The following is a 16,024-nucleotide window of genomic DNA, read 5'->3' on the forward strand; positions in this document are numbered from 1 at the left end:
TGAACAATGACACAGCTACATGCAGGGTTCAAGAGTGCCATAAGCTAGAGACCATTCCCGAAGCTGTTTCTTATATCCGGGAAGCAAACCACATACCCAAAGCAGCTACTCAGCTGCTCCAATAGATTCCACCATGGAGTTAATTACCATGCTCACCATAGGGAATAACTACAGTCAGCTGCCCAGCCACTCAACCAGGCCCAGGCAAGTTGACACACAAACTTAACCACCACATGCCCCATAGGGTTTCCAAGGCTGTCAGTCTTCATGGAAACAGACTGCCTCATCTTTCCCTTGCAGAACAGCTGGCAGGTTCAAATCATCTACCTTTTGTAACCAATAGGTCACCAGAGCTCCTAGAAGGAGGGAAGAAGAGGCGAATCAATGAATAAGGTGCCCCTGGGGCTTCTGTCCTGGTAGCTCCTCCCACTCTGCTTACCTACCGGCTTCTCCACCCACACACCTCCCAGTCCCTCCCCCGCCCTCAGCCCATCCTGTCCCTCTTCATCTTTCCCAGGCCTTTTCCATGCCTCCCAGCCATGCAGAATCGCTCTTCCTTGACTGGTGGCTCCACGAGGGGCTGCCTCCCGAAAACGAGTACCAGGTCATCTGGTACCTGACCTGGAGCCCTTGCTGCAAATGTGCAGTCCAAGTGGTCGAGTTCCTGAAGGCACACGGTAATGTGCACCTGAACATCTTTGTTGCCCGCCTCTACTACACCAAGAAACCAGAGACCCACCGCGGGCTCCACAGCCTGTGGCAGGCAGGGGCCCAGATCAAAATCATGTCTGCCCAAGGTAAGAGTCACCTAGGGCCGTGGGCAGGGAAACGTGGGGGCAGGATCGCAGAGGGACTGGGAGGAGGAGTGGGAGGATCTGGAATGCCAGCTGAGAGAGTGCCTGTGAGGAGCTGAGAAGGGCTGAGACAGGACCTGGTTCTGAAAGAAGGCAGGGGAGGATTGGGCCACAAGCCCTGCTTAGAGCTGACCCTTTCCACACCTCTTTCATCTCAGACCTTCATAGTGACCCTATGTTGTTGTTGTTGTTATGTGCCGTCGAGTCAGACCCGACTCATAGCGACCCCTCCTTGGGTTTCCGAGGCAGTATCACTACGGAAGTAGATTGCCCCATCCTCCTTCCGAGGAGTGGCTGGTGGGTTTGAACCGCCAGCCTTCTGGTTAGCAGTCAAGTGCCTTAGGCACTATGCTACCAGAGCTCCCAGTGACCCTATAGGACAGAGTGAAACTGCCCCATCTGGTTTCTGAGAAAATTGCCATATCTTTCTCCTGTGGACTGGTTGGTGGGTTCCCACTGCCAATCTTTTGGTTAGCAGCCAAGCATTAAACCGCTGAGCCACCAGGGCTCCATGGCAACAGGGGTTTTTTTTGTTTGTTTGTTTTCATCTCAGACTTTGAAAACTTTTGGGAAAACTTTGTGGACCATCAGGGAACACAGTTCCAGCCTTGGGAGAACCTGAATGCAAACTACAAGGCTTTGGACAGGATGCTTGAGGACATTCACAGGTGAGGGCATCCTCCTAGCCTTATCCCTCTCTCCTCTCATCTCCTGACCCTCGCCCTCATGCTCTTTCTGGTCTCTGACCAGATTCAACTCCTTCCTGGCCCTGCCCTCCTTCCCAGCTCTGAGGTGGTCCTCTCTGCCTGCTCTCTCCCCTGACTCTCTCCCCAGATCCCACCACTCCCCTCTCTTTGGAGAGCCTCCTTTTCTTCTCCTACCACCTCCACTTCCTAGGGCCTCACAGAGCCCCCACATGCTATTTCCTTCCATCTTACCAACCACTCACATTGTCTTGTTAACTTGAAAACAAATAGCATGAACATGTATAAACAGGAGGCTCAGAAAACTGGAGAACATCTGTTGAGACAGATAAGAGAACAAGGACCCCTGGTGGAAATGACTGAGGTGAGCAGATGCAGCAGGGCTTGGGGCCTGGGTCCATGTATTATCTTCTAGAATATTCCTGCCCTGGCCCTGTCACATGTCAACTATTCCAGAACTTTCCTGCACCCTCAGGCTCTACCCCATCTTCCTCCATCCTGTCCATCATCAACACCCCAACCCTTGCTCTGCTCATCCTTTAACCCATTCCCAAATTGCTCCCAATCACGTAGCCCTGGGATATGGGATATGACTTGGAGATGGTGATGGACAGTGAGAGAAAGATGACCTTAATGGTTCATTATCAGATGATACGGGAGTTAAGTTTGTGTGTCAACTTGGCTGGGCCTGGTTGAGTGGCTGAGCAGCTGGATGTAGTTATTCCCCATGGTGAGATTGGTAATTAACTCCATGGTGGAATCTATTGGAGCAGCTGAGTAGCTGCTTTAGGGATGTGGTCTGTGTCCAGTATATAAGAAGCAACTTTGAGGAAGGTCTCCAATTTATGGCACGCTTGAACCCTGCACATAGCTGAGTCATTGTTCAGCAGTCTGCCATGCTCTGCCAATCTTGGGACTTTCAGTGGACTTGAATCAATGGCCTGCTGTGTGGTTTGGTAACATTGGGACTGTGAATTTTCACTTGTCGATCTTGGGTTTGTCAGCCTCAGCAGCCAGCAGCTGTCTGAGTGAAGAAAAGCCTCCAGCTTTAGTGGGCCGGGAGCAGGAGGCAGAGCTGAAGTCCAAGGTTGAGGGGCTTTTACCCAGCCCCTAGAGCCCGGCACTTTGAACTTGGACTTAAAGCCTCCAAACTGTAAGAGAATAAACTCCCGTTTGTTCAAGCCATCCTATTTGTTGTACATTCCTGTCAGAGTGGCACCAGGGAACCAGAACAGATGAGTTTTTATAAGAAAGTAGGATTGGGTTCAATGAGGCCTGAGCTCATCAGACCTTTTCCAAAACATGGAAGAAAAAGTTGAAGGACCCCCAGGAATCAGACAGGGAGGTGAAAGGGCCTCTGAGTGGGCTAGGCAAAACAGGAAGTGAGCTCCTGGCTCTTTTGCCTATAAGCAAATACAGTGAGAACATGGTGGGAAGAAGTTAGCCAGGCCCAGAAGTGCTAAATAGGTCCCTGGAACATCCATCCATTGCCATCACAAGACTGGCCCCACACTAAAATGAGTTTGGCATAGTAGGGTGCAACTCTGGGCAGGCAGACCCAGAAGAAAGGAAGTAGGTGGACAGTGTTCAGTTTGGAGCAAGTCTGTAAGATATGCCAGAGAACACATAGGGGCCCACACAGAGCTGCTGTTCCTCCCTTGGCCACGATCACCAGTCCCCGCTGCTAGTTGGTTGGTTCCTGGACATGATGTCTAAGGGCAGGACCAGAGGGTCCTGTCTAGCTGCTTCAGCACCACTGTCCCAACTTCTCTCTGCTCCCTGTTTCCTCCAAGGAGGGGCTCCAGCGGGGTCACAGATGTCTGACGAACACATCTCGTAATTGTCTCGATCATCCAAATCGAGAAGTCAGAGTGGCCGGGTCAGAAGGGCACGTCCTCCTCGAGAATGTGGACAAAGCAGAAGGCCAGTGTCAAGGACCGCACAACGTCCCTGATGCCCCAGGCAGTGTGTGTATTGCACATGTCCCTTCTCCCTGTCTCAATTGGCTCACACTTAATGTCTCTCCTGGCAGGAATCCCTGGCCCCAGCAGCAGTATCAGCACTGATCTTAGTGAAGGCCAGCAAGGGTTCCAGTCTCACTTCCCGTCTGGGTTACCTAGTGCTACTGTAGCATAGAGGACCCAAGTGGGGAGCTGTAAAGGACGGACATTTATTTTCTCACAGTTCTGGAGGCTCAGAGTCCTTGTCAGTGACCCTGGGTATTCCCTATCTCTGCCTCGGTAGCTGGCTGGGTCTCTGGGTCTATCCTATTCTTCATGTAGCTGAGAAGTGCTTAGGACCCTCCCCACACTGGCATCATCTCAACCATTTGCATTACATTAGATTACTTTATGGAAGGTGATTATGTTACCATGGATCAGATTACAGCCACTGTTACAGGGACTCAGATTCCAACACTTATGTCAGGGGGACACAATTCCACCATAACACTTTGCATCCTCTCTCGACCTGCTTCTCAGGCCAGGGGGACCTCTCAGCTCTCTGACTTGGACCAACACCCCATTGTGCAGACCTGAACACTCTTCCTGGCAGGGGCTGGCTTGTTCTGGCCTCTTCCCTCATCATTGGCCCCCAGGAACATTAGGACAGGCAGAGTAGAGAGGTTACCATCCACACAGAGCCTCTAAGCACCTTTCTGTATTTCACCTGCCAGAGGTCTAATAAACCCACTGCAATCCCAGGGCCCCTGGGCAGAGTGGAGTGTGTCAGGCAGGGGTGGCAGCAGAGTGGCAGGGAAAGGTTCATTTGGGAGTCACATGGGTGAAATCTCAAATATGAGGTGGCTACTAAGGAAGTCATCCCTTAGAATTCACCTTGCTGAAGATGCTCTTTGTTCTGCATTTGATGGTCCTTGGTTGACCTGTGACAAGGCAAACAGACAGCTTTCAGGATGGAAACTTGATTGAAGTCCAGGTCTTCAAATCCTGATCTGGGAGGGCCTTTCTCACTCACTTTCACTCACTGCTGTCGAGTTGATTGCGACTCATAACGACCCCTCCTTTGATTTCTGAGGCAGTATCTCCACAGAAGTAGATTGGCTCATCTGCCTTCTGAGGAGTGGCTGGTGGGTTTGAACCTCTAGCCTTCTGGTCAGCAGTCAAATGCCTTTAGGCACTACACCACCAGGGCTCCTTAGGAGGCCCTGTTGTTGTTGTTGTTGTTGTTGTTGTTATGTGCCGTAGAGTCGGACCCGACTCATAGCGACCCCCCCTTGGGTTTCCGAGGCAGTATCACTATGGAAGTAGATTGCCCCATATTAGGAGGCCCTAGAGGGTAGCAATTCCTCGTCTGCTGTGCCATCTTCCCTACTCCTGTCATTAAAGGATGAGGAATCGGGGGCAGTGTATCAGGGAGGAGGGGGCCTCAGCCAGACAGGCCTGGCTATGGTCCTGCTCTGCTCCTTATTGGCTATGTGACTCTAAGCCACTATCTTAGCCTTTCTGTGCCTGTGACCTCATCTGAGCTGTCAGGAGAGTGACCCTCCCCTCTCAGTGCTATTGGGGAACTGGGGTAGAAGACGGGGCACTGGATCTGCCTGGCACACCTGCCTCTGCCAGGGCCAGAGGTGGGAACCCACAGCCCAGACCCCAGTCCTCACTTTCCATCTTGCTTGGATTTCTGTTAGGATACTGGTGCCTGCAGGGGCCATGGTGGGGGTATGGAGAGCGTACTCAGATGGTCTGGGAGAACACTCACAGATAAGGGGTCTTCCTGAGGCCAGCAGCATTTCTTTGAATGAGAAATGAAGCCAGAGCACCCAACACCAAGGGTCAGGCTGGGATGAGCCCAGCATGGAGTCTATAGCACCAGGGGCCAGACTGCGGATAAGGTCAGCACAGAGGCTACAGCCCAACCAGGCTTCAGGGACCAGCTACCTAGTACTGCCTGCTCTACCCTGCAGGGCCCTCTCTGCTCTGGGCTCTGCCCCAGCTCTGCCTCCTACCTCCCCCTCCACAAGGCCCAGGCATCATCTCTCTCTTCTGGGCTCCTTCCCTGCTCCTGACTCAGCCGCACCCCCCCCCCATACCTGTCCCAGTGAATACCTCCACTACTGCTTCCCCAGGCCCCGCCTCTCTGTGTCCTTGGCCATATTCCATAATTGCAGCCACCAGGTCTGCTTATAGCTATTCACCATGCTCATTGGACTTCACAGTGAAAGATGGTTGGACAGCTGTTGGCCCCTCCTGGCCAACAAAGAAAGCAGAGAGTCTCCCTTCCTTCCTGCCAGGGACCCTTCCTTCCTGAGGGGACAGGAGCCCAGAGTGGCTTCTGAGCATGCTCTCTGAATGTTTGATTATCCCCTTCTTGCTGCACAGGAGCACAATGGATCTGCTCACCAAAGAGATGTTTGACTCACAATTTAACAACCGGCGCCGTGTCGGAAAGCCCTACTACACAAGGAATGCCTACTTGTGCTACCAGCTGAAGGGCCCCCAACCCGTCAAACGCTGCTTTCAGTACAAGGTGCCGATTGGGCTCTCTGGGCACAAGGTTGGCAGGGGCTGAACCTATTGGATTTGCCTACGTTCCTCAATTGCCATGGCAATGTCCTCTGTGTTTTCTTAGCCTTGGGCCCTGCTGTTGCATGGCCTACTGGGCAGAGTTAGCCCGGACTTCCTGGGGCCGTGTACATTGCCTCATCCCCTGGGCTTCAGCAGATGCTGTTCCCTCCAGGATAATGTCCTGGTCCCCTCTCAGGGCCCCCACCAAACTCTGTCTTCCCTGCAGCCCCTCGTGCCGGATGTCTTGCCTGAGCAGCGTGGTTATTACTGGCTTCATCCCCATTTCATGGATAAGGAAACTGAGGCTCTGGGCAGTCCCAACTGTGTGCCCTCGTCTGTAAAATCATTGCAAAACCGCATTCGTGCGCAGGCTGCCATGGCTTTGATGACACAATGACTATCACACTCCGCATGACATGTAGTTGCTACTCAATTAAGGCACTCCCTTCAGCCTCCAGCCCCATTTTACTTCCCCTTTACTCACTGTCAAATTGCCGATACCAGTGGCTGAGTCTCCAGCATCAAAGCAACATGCAGGCCACCCCAGTACAACAAACTGACAGATAGGTGACAGTCAAAACCCTGAAACCAAACCCACCCCAGTTACTGTCAAGCCGATCCTGACACTCGGCGACCCCGTGTGTGGCAGGGGGAACGGCAGGCTTTCTTGACTGGAATCTTACAGAAGCAGGTCACCAGGCCTTTCTTCCGTGGCGTTATTGGGCGGATTCAAGCTGCTGACCTTCCAGTTAGCAGCCAAACACTTCACTGGTGGCATCACCCAGGGATGCCACAAGCCTTCCAAAAAAAACCAAACCAAACTCCCTGCCATCGAGTTGATTCCAACTCATAGCAACCCCCATTGGGTTTCCGAGGCTGTAAATCTTTACGGAGGTAGATTGCCCCATCTTGGCATTTGGCTGCTACGTGGAAGGTCAGCGGTTCAAGCCCACGAGCTGCTCCACAGAAGGAAGGAGCAGGGGTGTATGGCGATCTCTTGTAGGTGGAGTTTAGAGCTTAGTCCTGGGGATGGCCAGGTGCTAAGGCCTGTGACTCGGCCATCGAGTTGAATATCCCACTTTTCACTTCCCTAAAGATTTACAGCCTCAGAGGCCCAATGGGGGTTGTTATCAGTGGAATTCAACTCGATGGCAGTCACAGGCCTTAACACCTGGCTGTTCCTAGGACTAAGCTCTAAATTCCACCTACAACACATCCCCATATACCCCTGCCCTTCTGCTCCCCACCTGTCTCCCTACCTGCCCTGCCCATCCCTCCCATCCTGACCTGCTCTTATGCCCACTTGGAAACATCTTCAGATAACCTGTTGGACACTTGTCCATCAGGGAGCGCCACAGTGTTGGAGACTGGGCCAGCAGCCTCCTTGTCTGGCTGTGTGCCCTGACAGGCGGGGCTCTGTGTCTACTCAGATAACACTGTGGGCGCTTTGTTGAATTAATGGATGAGTGAGCCAGCCAGCGAGGGCCCAAAGGAGTGAAGGAGGTGTCTTTTCCCAGTCCAGCTCATACCCACAGAGGTTCACCGGGCAGCCTCTTGTCTCCACCTCAGTCCAGCCTCCGAACTCTACCCTCTAATCCTTCTTTCTCTCTCGGGGACTCTCCCTAGAAAAGTTACCATGTGGTAATTCGCTTTATTGACGAGATCACTTCCATGACACTGGACCCAGCCAATAACTATGATATCACCTGCTACCTCACATGGAGCCCCTGCCCTTACTGTGCCCAGAGACTGGTCAAGTTCATCAATGATTGCCACTACGTGAGTCTGCGCATTTTCATGTCCCGACTGTACAACCACTGGTGCAAGGACCATATACAGGGCCTGCAGCATCTGCATAAATCCAACATCCAAGTGGCCGTCATGACCAAAGAGGGTAGGCGCTTTCTGTGGTGAGCTGCCAGGAGATGGGGAGGCTTCGTGGTTCTGGGAGAGAGGGCTGGGGGTCCAGCTGTGGCCTGGGATCTGAGTCTGCCTAGAAGAGAATATTATGGGGTAGCAACATAGCCTGAGGAAAGGAAGTGAGGGGAGGGAGAAGGAGAAGACTCTGGCCCTGTGGGGTGAGGGCTTGCAGACCCCACCTTGAGGCCTGGTGGTTTCCCCTCTTGCCCCTCAGATTTCACAGACTGCTGGGAAAACTTTGTGGACCACCAAGGGGAGCCCTTTGTAGAATGGAAGAATCTGGAGTCATACAGTAGGAGCATAGCTCGACGGTACAGGAAAATTGTGGAGCGCTCACCCACCGTAGGTCCCTCACCTCCCTCTTCTCCTCCCCACCTGCACCCCCATCACACTTTCCCTGCTTCAGCCCCCCGCCCTATCTCTCTCTCCAGGCTCTCTCTCCCCACTGCTCACACACACATACCACATACAAATTACACACATACATATGCCATGTGTATACCACACACATACATCACACATACACCAAACACACACATACACACTACACATACATGCATGCGCACCAAATATACACACATACCACATGCACACCATACACATACCATGCATACACACACTACACATACACACACCACACATACATACACCACATACACACCACACAAACACCACACGCACTGTACATACATACACCACACATACACACCACACGCACTACACATAAACACACCACACATATACACACACCATACACACACCACACATACATACACCACATACACACCACACAAACACCACACGCACTGTACATACATACACCACACATACACACCACACGCACTACACATAAACACACCACACATATACACACACCATACACACACCACACATACACATACACCATACACACACACTGCATACACGCACCACATATACACCACACACACCACACACACACACCTACATACACACCCCACACATACACACTACACACATATACACACACTACACACACCACACGCACCATATGTACACACCACACATACGCCACACGTACACACACATGCACACACACCACACATACACACCACACATATGCACCACACATACACACCACACACACCACACATACGCACCACACGTACACAACTTTCCCTTTTCTCACAGCACCCTTTTGCTCCCCTCTTTCATCAAGAATTCCCAGCTTCCTTGTATCTCTGCCTTCTCTTAGAAGCTCTTTTTTTAAATTGTGATTTGAGTGGAAGCTGTCTTGGATGCTGTCCCAAGACCTCACCTTGACCTCCTGGTGCCGGCTTTTTTCCCACCCCCTTGTTTTCATTTTCACCTCTCCTTCCCTTCCTCCTGGCACAATGTCATGCCAATCTGATTCCTCATTTCTCCCCTATTCTCTCAACAGCCCCATCAAGATGTTTTAAATGAAGACTTCAGGAATTTGCACCTTTGATCCCCACCACCCTCATTGCTAAGATATATGGACCATCTCTGTAGCACCTCAGGGCTTCATACACGACTGACTCTTAGCAGCAAGTAACAAGCTTTGCATACTCACCCGTCCACCAATGCTGAGCCTTACCCCAAGTCCAGAAGCTTTTCTTTCCACCCTCATTCATATCGGTTTTCTTTTGTAAATGACTGTGTAATTTTATAATTGGCAAAAATAAAGATACATTTTAGGTCTATAAAACCTGGGCCACCTTCTAGGGAGACAGTCAAATTGTCATCTATGAAAATGAATAGAAGAGACTTTTATTCTGCCGCACTGAGAAACAAGTTTTTATTTGAAACATTCCTGTCTAGTTTAGAATAGTTGTGTTATTTTGTTGAGATTAGTATCACTGGCCTCTTCTCCCAATCTGTGTCTAAATAAATTAGGTGTATCTCTTTTGAGCAGAGGTGCCCCCATAGAATTGATTGTTAAAAAGAGAGACAGAGGAAAAAGAAGAAAGAACTTTTATTTTGGATTCTTCATGGAAACAACTAGCACCAACTCTGGCTAATTAAATAGAAAGAGAAGGAAAAAAAATACTTTTTGCATGGACCACTGAATCTCTAGGGAAGGTGGATGACTAGATTGGGAGGCTTCAAAGCCAGGAAGGATCATGCTGTAAAGCTGCTCTGGTGAAGACAGGCTTCCTACAGAGATAATGACTCCACCCACACCAGCACCGCTGTCTTCTCAGCCTTCCCACCAGAATGGGGAAAAAGAAAAACGGGGGAAACAAGTTGCAATAAATAATGAGGAGAGAATAAAATGAAAGCATGAAATCAAGTGCACCCCACTAGATGTGAGCATAATCAATCCTACTACACAGCAGCTAAGAAACACCTTTTAAAAGTGAAACAAAGGTTGAAAATTAATGGATGGACAAAGAGATACCAGGCGAATTAAAATTTGAAAAGAAAGCAAGAGTGGCAGTATTAGATAAGATGGAGTTTAAGGCCTTAAACAAGTTATAGAGGGACCTTATGTAATGGTCAAAAGAAACAGACTAAGGTATAACAAACAAAAACTTGTATGTACCAAGCAACATAGCAGCCAAATATATGAAGGAAAAACTATGAGGGCTGCAAATTTGTTCAGAGAGGCATTGTTTATAGTTCAGGGGATGGATCATGACTGGTCTAAACCTGTCACAGTAATCCTATCTACCTTGGGTAGGTATTTTTTAGCCTCCCTTGCAGCTAGGATTGGCCATGTGACCCAGGTCTGACCAATCAAATGTAAGAAATTGTCTGCTGGAGGAGTCTTGTGATTGAAAAAACAGAAAGACACTTTAGGCAAATAGGATTTAATTGCAGTGCCTCTCCTTGTTTTTCATGCCTGTGAGCGACATCGAGCTTGTGATGTCCGGAACTATGGCACCTATCTTGCAGCTAAGAGGTGATGAGCATGAGGACAAAAAAGCCTATGAGTGTGAGTCTTTGATGTCATTGTTAAGTCACTAAAACAATAGCTACTGAGGTAGAGCATTTTTAAAACTGAGGCCTTGGCATGACTAAAGACCTCGAGCTAAAGTCTAAGCTTGTGTTAAGTGTCTCTATTTTGTTAGCCAATGTAGCCTGGTACCTCTGTAAAATTTCCATTTCACACTTAGATACAGACAGCTTCTGTAGAAAACTGTGGTCTTGCTCCCATGTTCTGCTTATTTTGAATTTGTGGTTAGAAGTGGCTGATGTTAAGAGATTATTCAACATGAACAGGTTCAGACATAGTGTTAAACATGTGACTTTGGTGGTCAGCCTATTCACAGAAAATACCCCCTTCGCTCCTCCTCCAAAAAAATAAAAAAGGTGCTTCCCGATCTAGTCGTCCGCCTTCCCTAGAGATTCAGTGGTCATGCAACATCTTTTTAATACATCTTTTTTTTTCTTCTCTGTTTTAATTAGCCAGAGTTGATGCTAGCTCTTTTTTTTTCCCCCCTAACCTGTGCCTGAGTTCCCTAACCTTGTTCTAAGCTCTTTAAACGTCAATCAATCATTTGTATTTATAAGCCTTTGTAAATGAGCAGGTCTCTGGAACACATCACCAGGGCTTCTTGACTTTGTTTCCTCATTTTGCAAAATGCTCTTCCACTGTAATAAATTCTTTGTTTTTTACTTTAAACAAATTTGTAGGGTTTTTTTTTCTTCTTTTTTTTTTAACTACAACACTACCCTAGAAATATTTGTCTCCAGTCTTCTCATTAAATGAAATAATAAATGTATAATTCAAATCACTGCTCAGCAGGTATTCTATTCGTTGTAGCCACACATGCCCTAACTGATGTAACTACAAAGCCAAATCTACAGGACACAGCAGAATTTATACTCAGAGAAAAATGAATGGGCTAAATGCTTTCATTATAAATAAGAAAGATAAGTACAGTGATTTACTATTCATTTTAAGAGATTAGGAAAACCAATAAAAGGAACCAGAAATATAAAAATGAATGAACACTCTGGGCCTCTGGGCCTCTGGGCCTCTGGGCCTGGTTGCTAGGGAGCTGCTGGGACGTTTGAAAAGTGGATACGCAGGCGGTGAAAGACCCCGCCTGCAGGCTGGCAATGGCGACCATGGTCTCCAAGTCCGACCAACTTCTCATCGTTGTGTCCATCCTTGAAGGCTGATGTGCAATCCATAATGAAGGCTGTGTGGTCTTTCATCTTCACAAGTCTTCTTCACTTTATCAGCAAGCAAGGTTGTGCCATCTGCCTATCACAGATGGTCGTCATTTCCCTAAATGTCCAAAGCCTATTCTCATAGCAGAAGCCAAGTTTGATGGTGAACAGTTGGCTTCTGATCCTGTGGACCACACTGAGCAGCCAGACTTTGCCACTGAGTTGGTTTGAGAAATTGGTAGGAAAGCCCTTCATCAGGCACAGGCTACAGCGTAATCCTATGGAACTCCAGTGTTTTGCTTTGGATCCTTTATCTTCAGTCAAGGAGACCATAGATTACATTGTTCTGGACTTAAGAACCGCTCAAGAAACAAAGCCACCACCAAAATGGTATCAGTTACTGAGTGATGAATATACCAAGTTCAAGTCTGAAATACAGAGAAGCATTGCTTTGGAAACAGCCACAAAAGCACCAGCGGATAGCTTTAAAGCAAAGGGAGCACCCCGTCGGGATGGAAAAGTATATGCCAGCCTGTCTGGACTTGACCCCAAGGACATTGTGGCAGTGCTGAGTGAGGATGCAGGCTGCCATCAGATTGGACCAGCAGAGTATTGACTGACTCCTTCATTAACGTCAGTGACTAGAGCGTTTGCCACCCAGCTGGAGCAGAAAGACAACGTGAATTTTTCTTTTACTGTTCTTTACTGGGAGATGATGTTACAAATGAACCCGTCACTGATTTGATCAGCCCAAGCTTTGAGTCAGAGAGAGCATCTGTTCGCACACGCAGCAGTGAAGCTCTTTGTATTTACCTGACTTTTCAGTCTAGACTTGGGATCCATCTCTGTTGTGGAGACTGGTCACTTGGAAGCACAGAAATACCATTGACTGGATTACTCAAGAAGGGCAGTCCAGAAATCAGTGACCAGCCAGTCACGGTTAGGGTGCTTTTACTCCTGAGCCACCAAACCGAGCCCAACAAAAGCTGGCACCTTTTCCTGTGGAGCTGGCCCCGACTGTGGGAGTGGCCGTGGCTCTCCAGAGAGAAGGCGTAGGTGCCCAGTCTTGAATTGAATTAAAAACCCAGAATGAACAAGACCCAGAACATTCAAAGAAGAGAGTTTTAACTCCCATAAAGGAGAAGACACCTACTGTGCCGAGAAGACACCTACTGTGCCAAGATCACCAAGCGTGTCCCCTGCTCTGCCTCACAACCAGTCACCTCCAACAAAAGATGATGCAACAGGAAGTGAAGTGGAAAGCTTACAGAATGATAGAGACACAAGACAAACTCCAAAGGCTATGACTTCTTCTGTGTCTGCACTGGCTCCGTGACTCCAGCCAGGGCTTCAGAAACAACTTCAGGACGGATGATAGCTCTTCCAGCAACATCGCGTCACTTTTGCTTTTCGATGGACTTAAGGATTATCCATGTCTTGGAAGGTGGCTTTCCAGTCAACTGGATATTAAGGTACTCATACCCATCCTTTGGAAGTTCACCTCTCATAATGACTAAGCCTCCTACAGAAGTTTGGAAAAACCTGGGAGTGCTTCTACCGCAGTCTTACTGTGCATTTGATTTTGCAACTATGCCTCATCCATTGCTGGTCGAATTATGACACAGGATAAAATGAGTCAAGATTTACATCTGGGAGTCGCAAAAATTCAGCTTTCTACCATCTTATCTTCAGCAAAAACCCACTTTCTAGGTGCTAATGGTGAACAGCGCTGGCATCACACTTACAGTGAAACCATACCTGTTAGAGCAGCACAACGGTCAAATAACAGAAGAGTCGATCTTTCTTACACAATGACTCTCGAAGATTATGGGCTAATAAAATTGCATGAGATTTTTGTCTCTGAGTCATCTCAGGATTTTTCCGCTCTGGTGGCGTAGTGCCTAAGGCATCTGACTGCTAACCAGAAGGCTGGAGGTTCAAACCCACCAGCCACTCCTTGGAAGGAAGGTTGGGCAATCTACTTCTGTAGTAATACTGCCTCGGAAACCCAAGGAGGGGTTGCTATGAGTCAGACCTGACTCAAAGGCAGTGGGTTGTTTTTGTTTTGTTTTGTTTTGTTTTTTTTAACCACAGAAGCCATCTTCTCTTCCCCCAGCACTTTGTCCTTCAGAAATCCATACAGAACCCCGTGAAACCTTAGAATACAAAGCAGCACTTGAGGTAGAAATGTGGAAAGAAATGCAAGGGGACATTTTTGAAAATCAGCTAAAACAGAAAGAACTGGTTCCTATGCAGGAGTGGAAGAAAAGGGACCAAGAGACAGAATCATTAGTAAAGAAAAAGGTGGCTGAATATACTATCTTGGAAGGAAAACTTCAAAAAACTCTCATTGACTTAGAGAAGAGAGAGCAGCAACTTGCCAGTGCAGAATCGGGGCTTCAAAGAGAAAAAAATAGAGCTGCAGTCAGAACATGAACAGAACCTCCAAGAGCTTCAGGACTCTGTCCGTAGGGCTAAAGATTGTGTTCACCACGTAGACCTAGAAAGCTTGAAGGCGAGGCAACTAGAGGAGGATAAACACCAATTTCAACAGAAGCTTAATGAAGCTGAAAATAAGTATAAGAATTTAGAAAAAGAGTTCCAACATTTCAAGGATCAACAGAGCAACAAACCACTACAGTCAGAAAAGAACCTCACTTTGGAAAAGGTTGAACTTGAAAGAAAGTTGGAATCTGCAACTAAGTCCAAACTGCATTAAAAAACAGCAAGAAGAATCGGAACAGATGTGACTGCATTACCCACCTGCTGAGGAAAAAGATACAGTAAAAACTGAACCACAAGAATTGTTGGATATAAGAAATGAATTGAACAGGTTAAAGCAACAAGACCAAAACCAGTTCCAGGATTCCAGAGAGACTGCAAGTGGGAAAATGGGCAGCCTGCATGGCAAAGCATTGGAGGAAGGCCTGGATGATGATTTGACTCACCTAATAGGGAGCTCTGGTAGCATAGTGGCTAAGGCACTTGACTGCTAACCAGAAGGCTGGCGGTTCAAACCCACCAGCCACTCCTCGGAAGGAAGGTTGGGCAATCCTACTTCCGTAGTGATACTGCCTCGGAAACCCAAGGAGGGGTCGCTATGAGTCGGGTCCGACTCGACGGCACATAACAACAACAACAACAATAGAAGAAAAGGATACCTTCACGAGAATGGCTATATATGATCATGAGGATTGAATGATAAGTGAACTTGACCGACAGATCAGAGAGGTTTTAGCAAAAAACAATGCCAGCAATGAGTAACATTTGGAAAATCTGTACAGAGAATCTGGGTCTAAATTTTCATTTCATCATAAGACCCTCAAAAGAAGAGGAAAATAGAATTTTTAAATGCTATTTTCAGTTTTTTATAAGCAAAATTTTGTATGTTATTGTATAGTAATTATTTGATTTTATTTACTTTATGCTACCTCTCCCACTCTGGTTTTATTGTAATTGCTTTTTATATATGCATTTTAAATGGCTGTTCAGTGTTTCCCATAATTTATCATTTGATGGCTAACTTTCAAAACAGCTTCTCACTAAATTTGTTCTGGGAGGAATGACTGCAATAATTTACAGTTACATAATGTTTCACGCTGAGCCAAAAAATAGGTCACATTTTAACAATGTTGTTAACAATGTTGTTAACAATCTTGTTCCATTTTAATGTAGGTATCTGAAAAGTTGAGACCAATTGTAAATGTAAGCAGTTTTATTTAACTCAATTTAGATGATCTGTCATTTTTTTTTTCATTTAACTTTTAACATTTGCAAGTGACAAATTTGCAAACAGAAAGCAGAATCATGGTTATATGAAAAATCAGTCATTTATTTAAATAAAATTAATGCCGACTAAAAAAAATTAATGAACATGAAAGCTGAAATTAAGTAGAACATT

The 16,024-nt window shown here is 47.5% G+C and overlaps 1 protein-coding gene and 1 pseudogene across 1 annotated transcript; both read left to right on the plus strand.

The window, feature by feature from the left end:
• The first annotated feature begins 526 nt into the window (after positions 1 to 526).
• Positions 527 to 9,556, plus strand: LOC103197786 (DNA dC->dU-editing enzyme APOBEC-3H). The gene is given in 6 exon segments (XM_007941763.2): positions 527 to 797; positions 1,408 to 1,522; positions 5,896 to 6,043; positions 7,708 to 7,975; positions 8,216 to 8,343; positions 9,422 to 9,556. Coding segments are annotated over 6 exon segments (1,065 nt in total).
• Positions 9,557 to 12,078: 2,522 nt separating this feature from the next.
• LOC103197787 lies at positions 12,079 to 15,387 on the plus strand (annotated as a pseudogene).
• The last annotated feature ends 637 nt before the right edge of the window (positions 15,388 to 16,024 follow it).

The sequence above is a fragment of the Orycteropus afer genome, unplaced genomic scaffold (genome assembly GCF_000298275.1).
Source record: "Orycteropus afer afer isolate SDZICR_OR568_19922 unplaced genomic scaffold, OryAfe1.0 scaffold00083, whole genome shotgun sequence".
NCBI lineage: Eukaryota > Metazoa > Chordata > Mammalia > Tubulidentata > Orycteropodidae > Orycteropus > Orycteropus afer.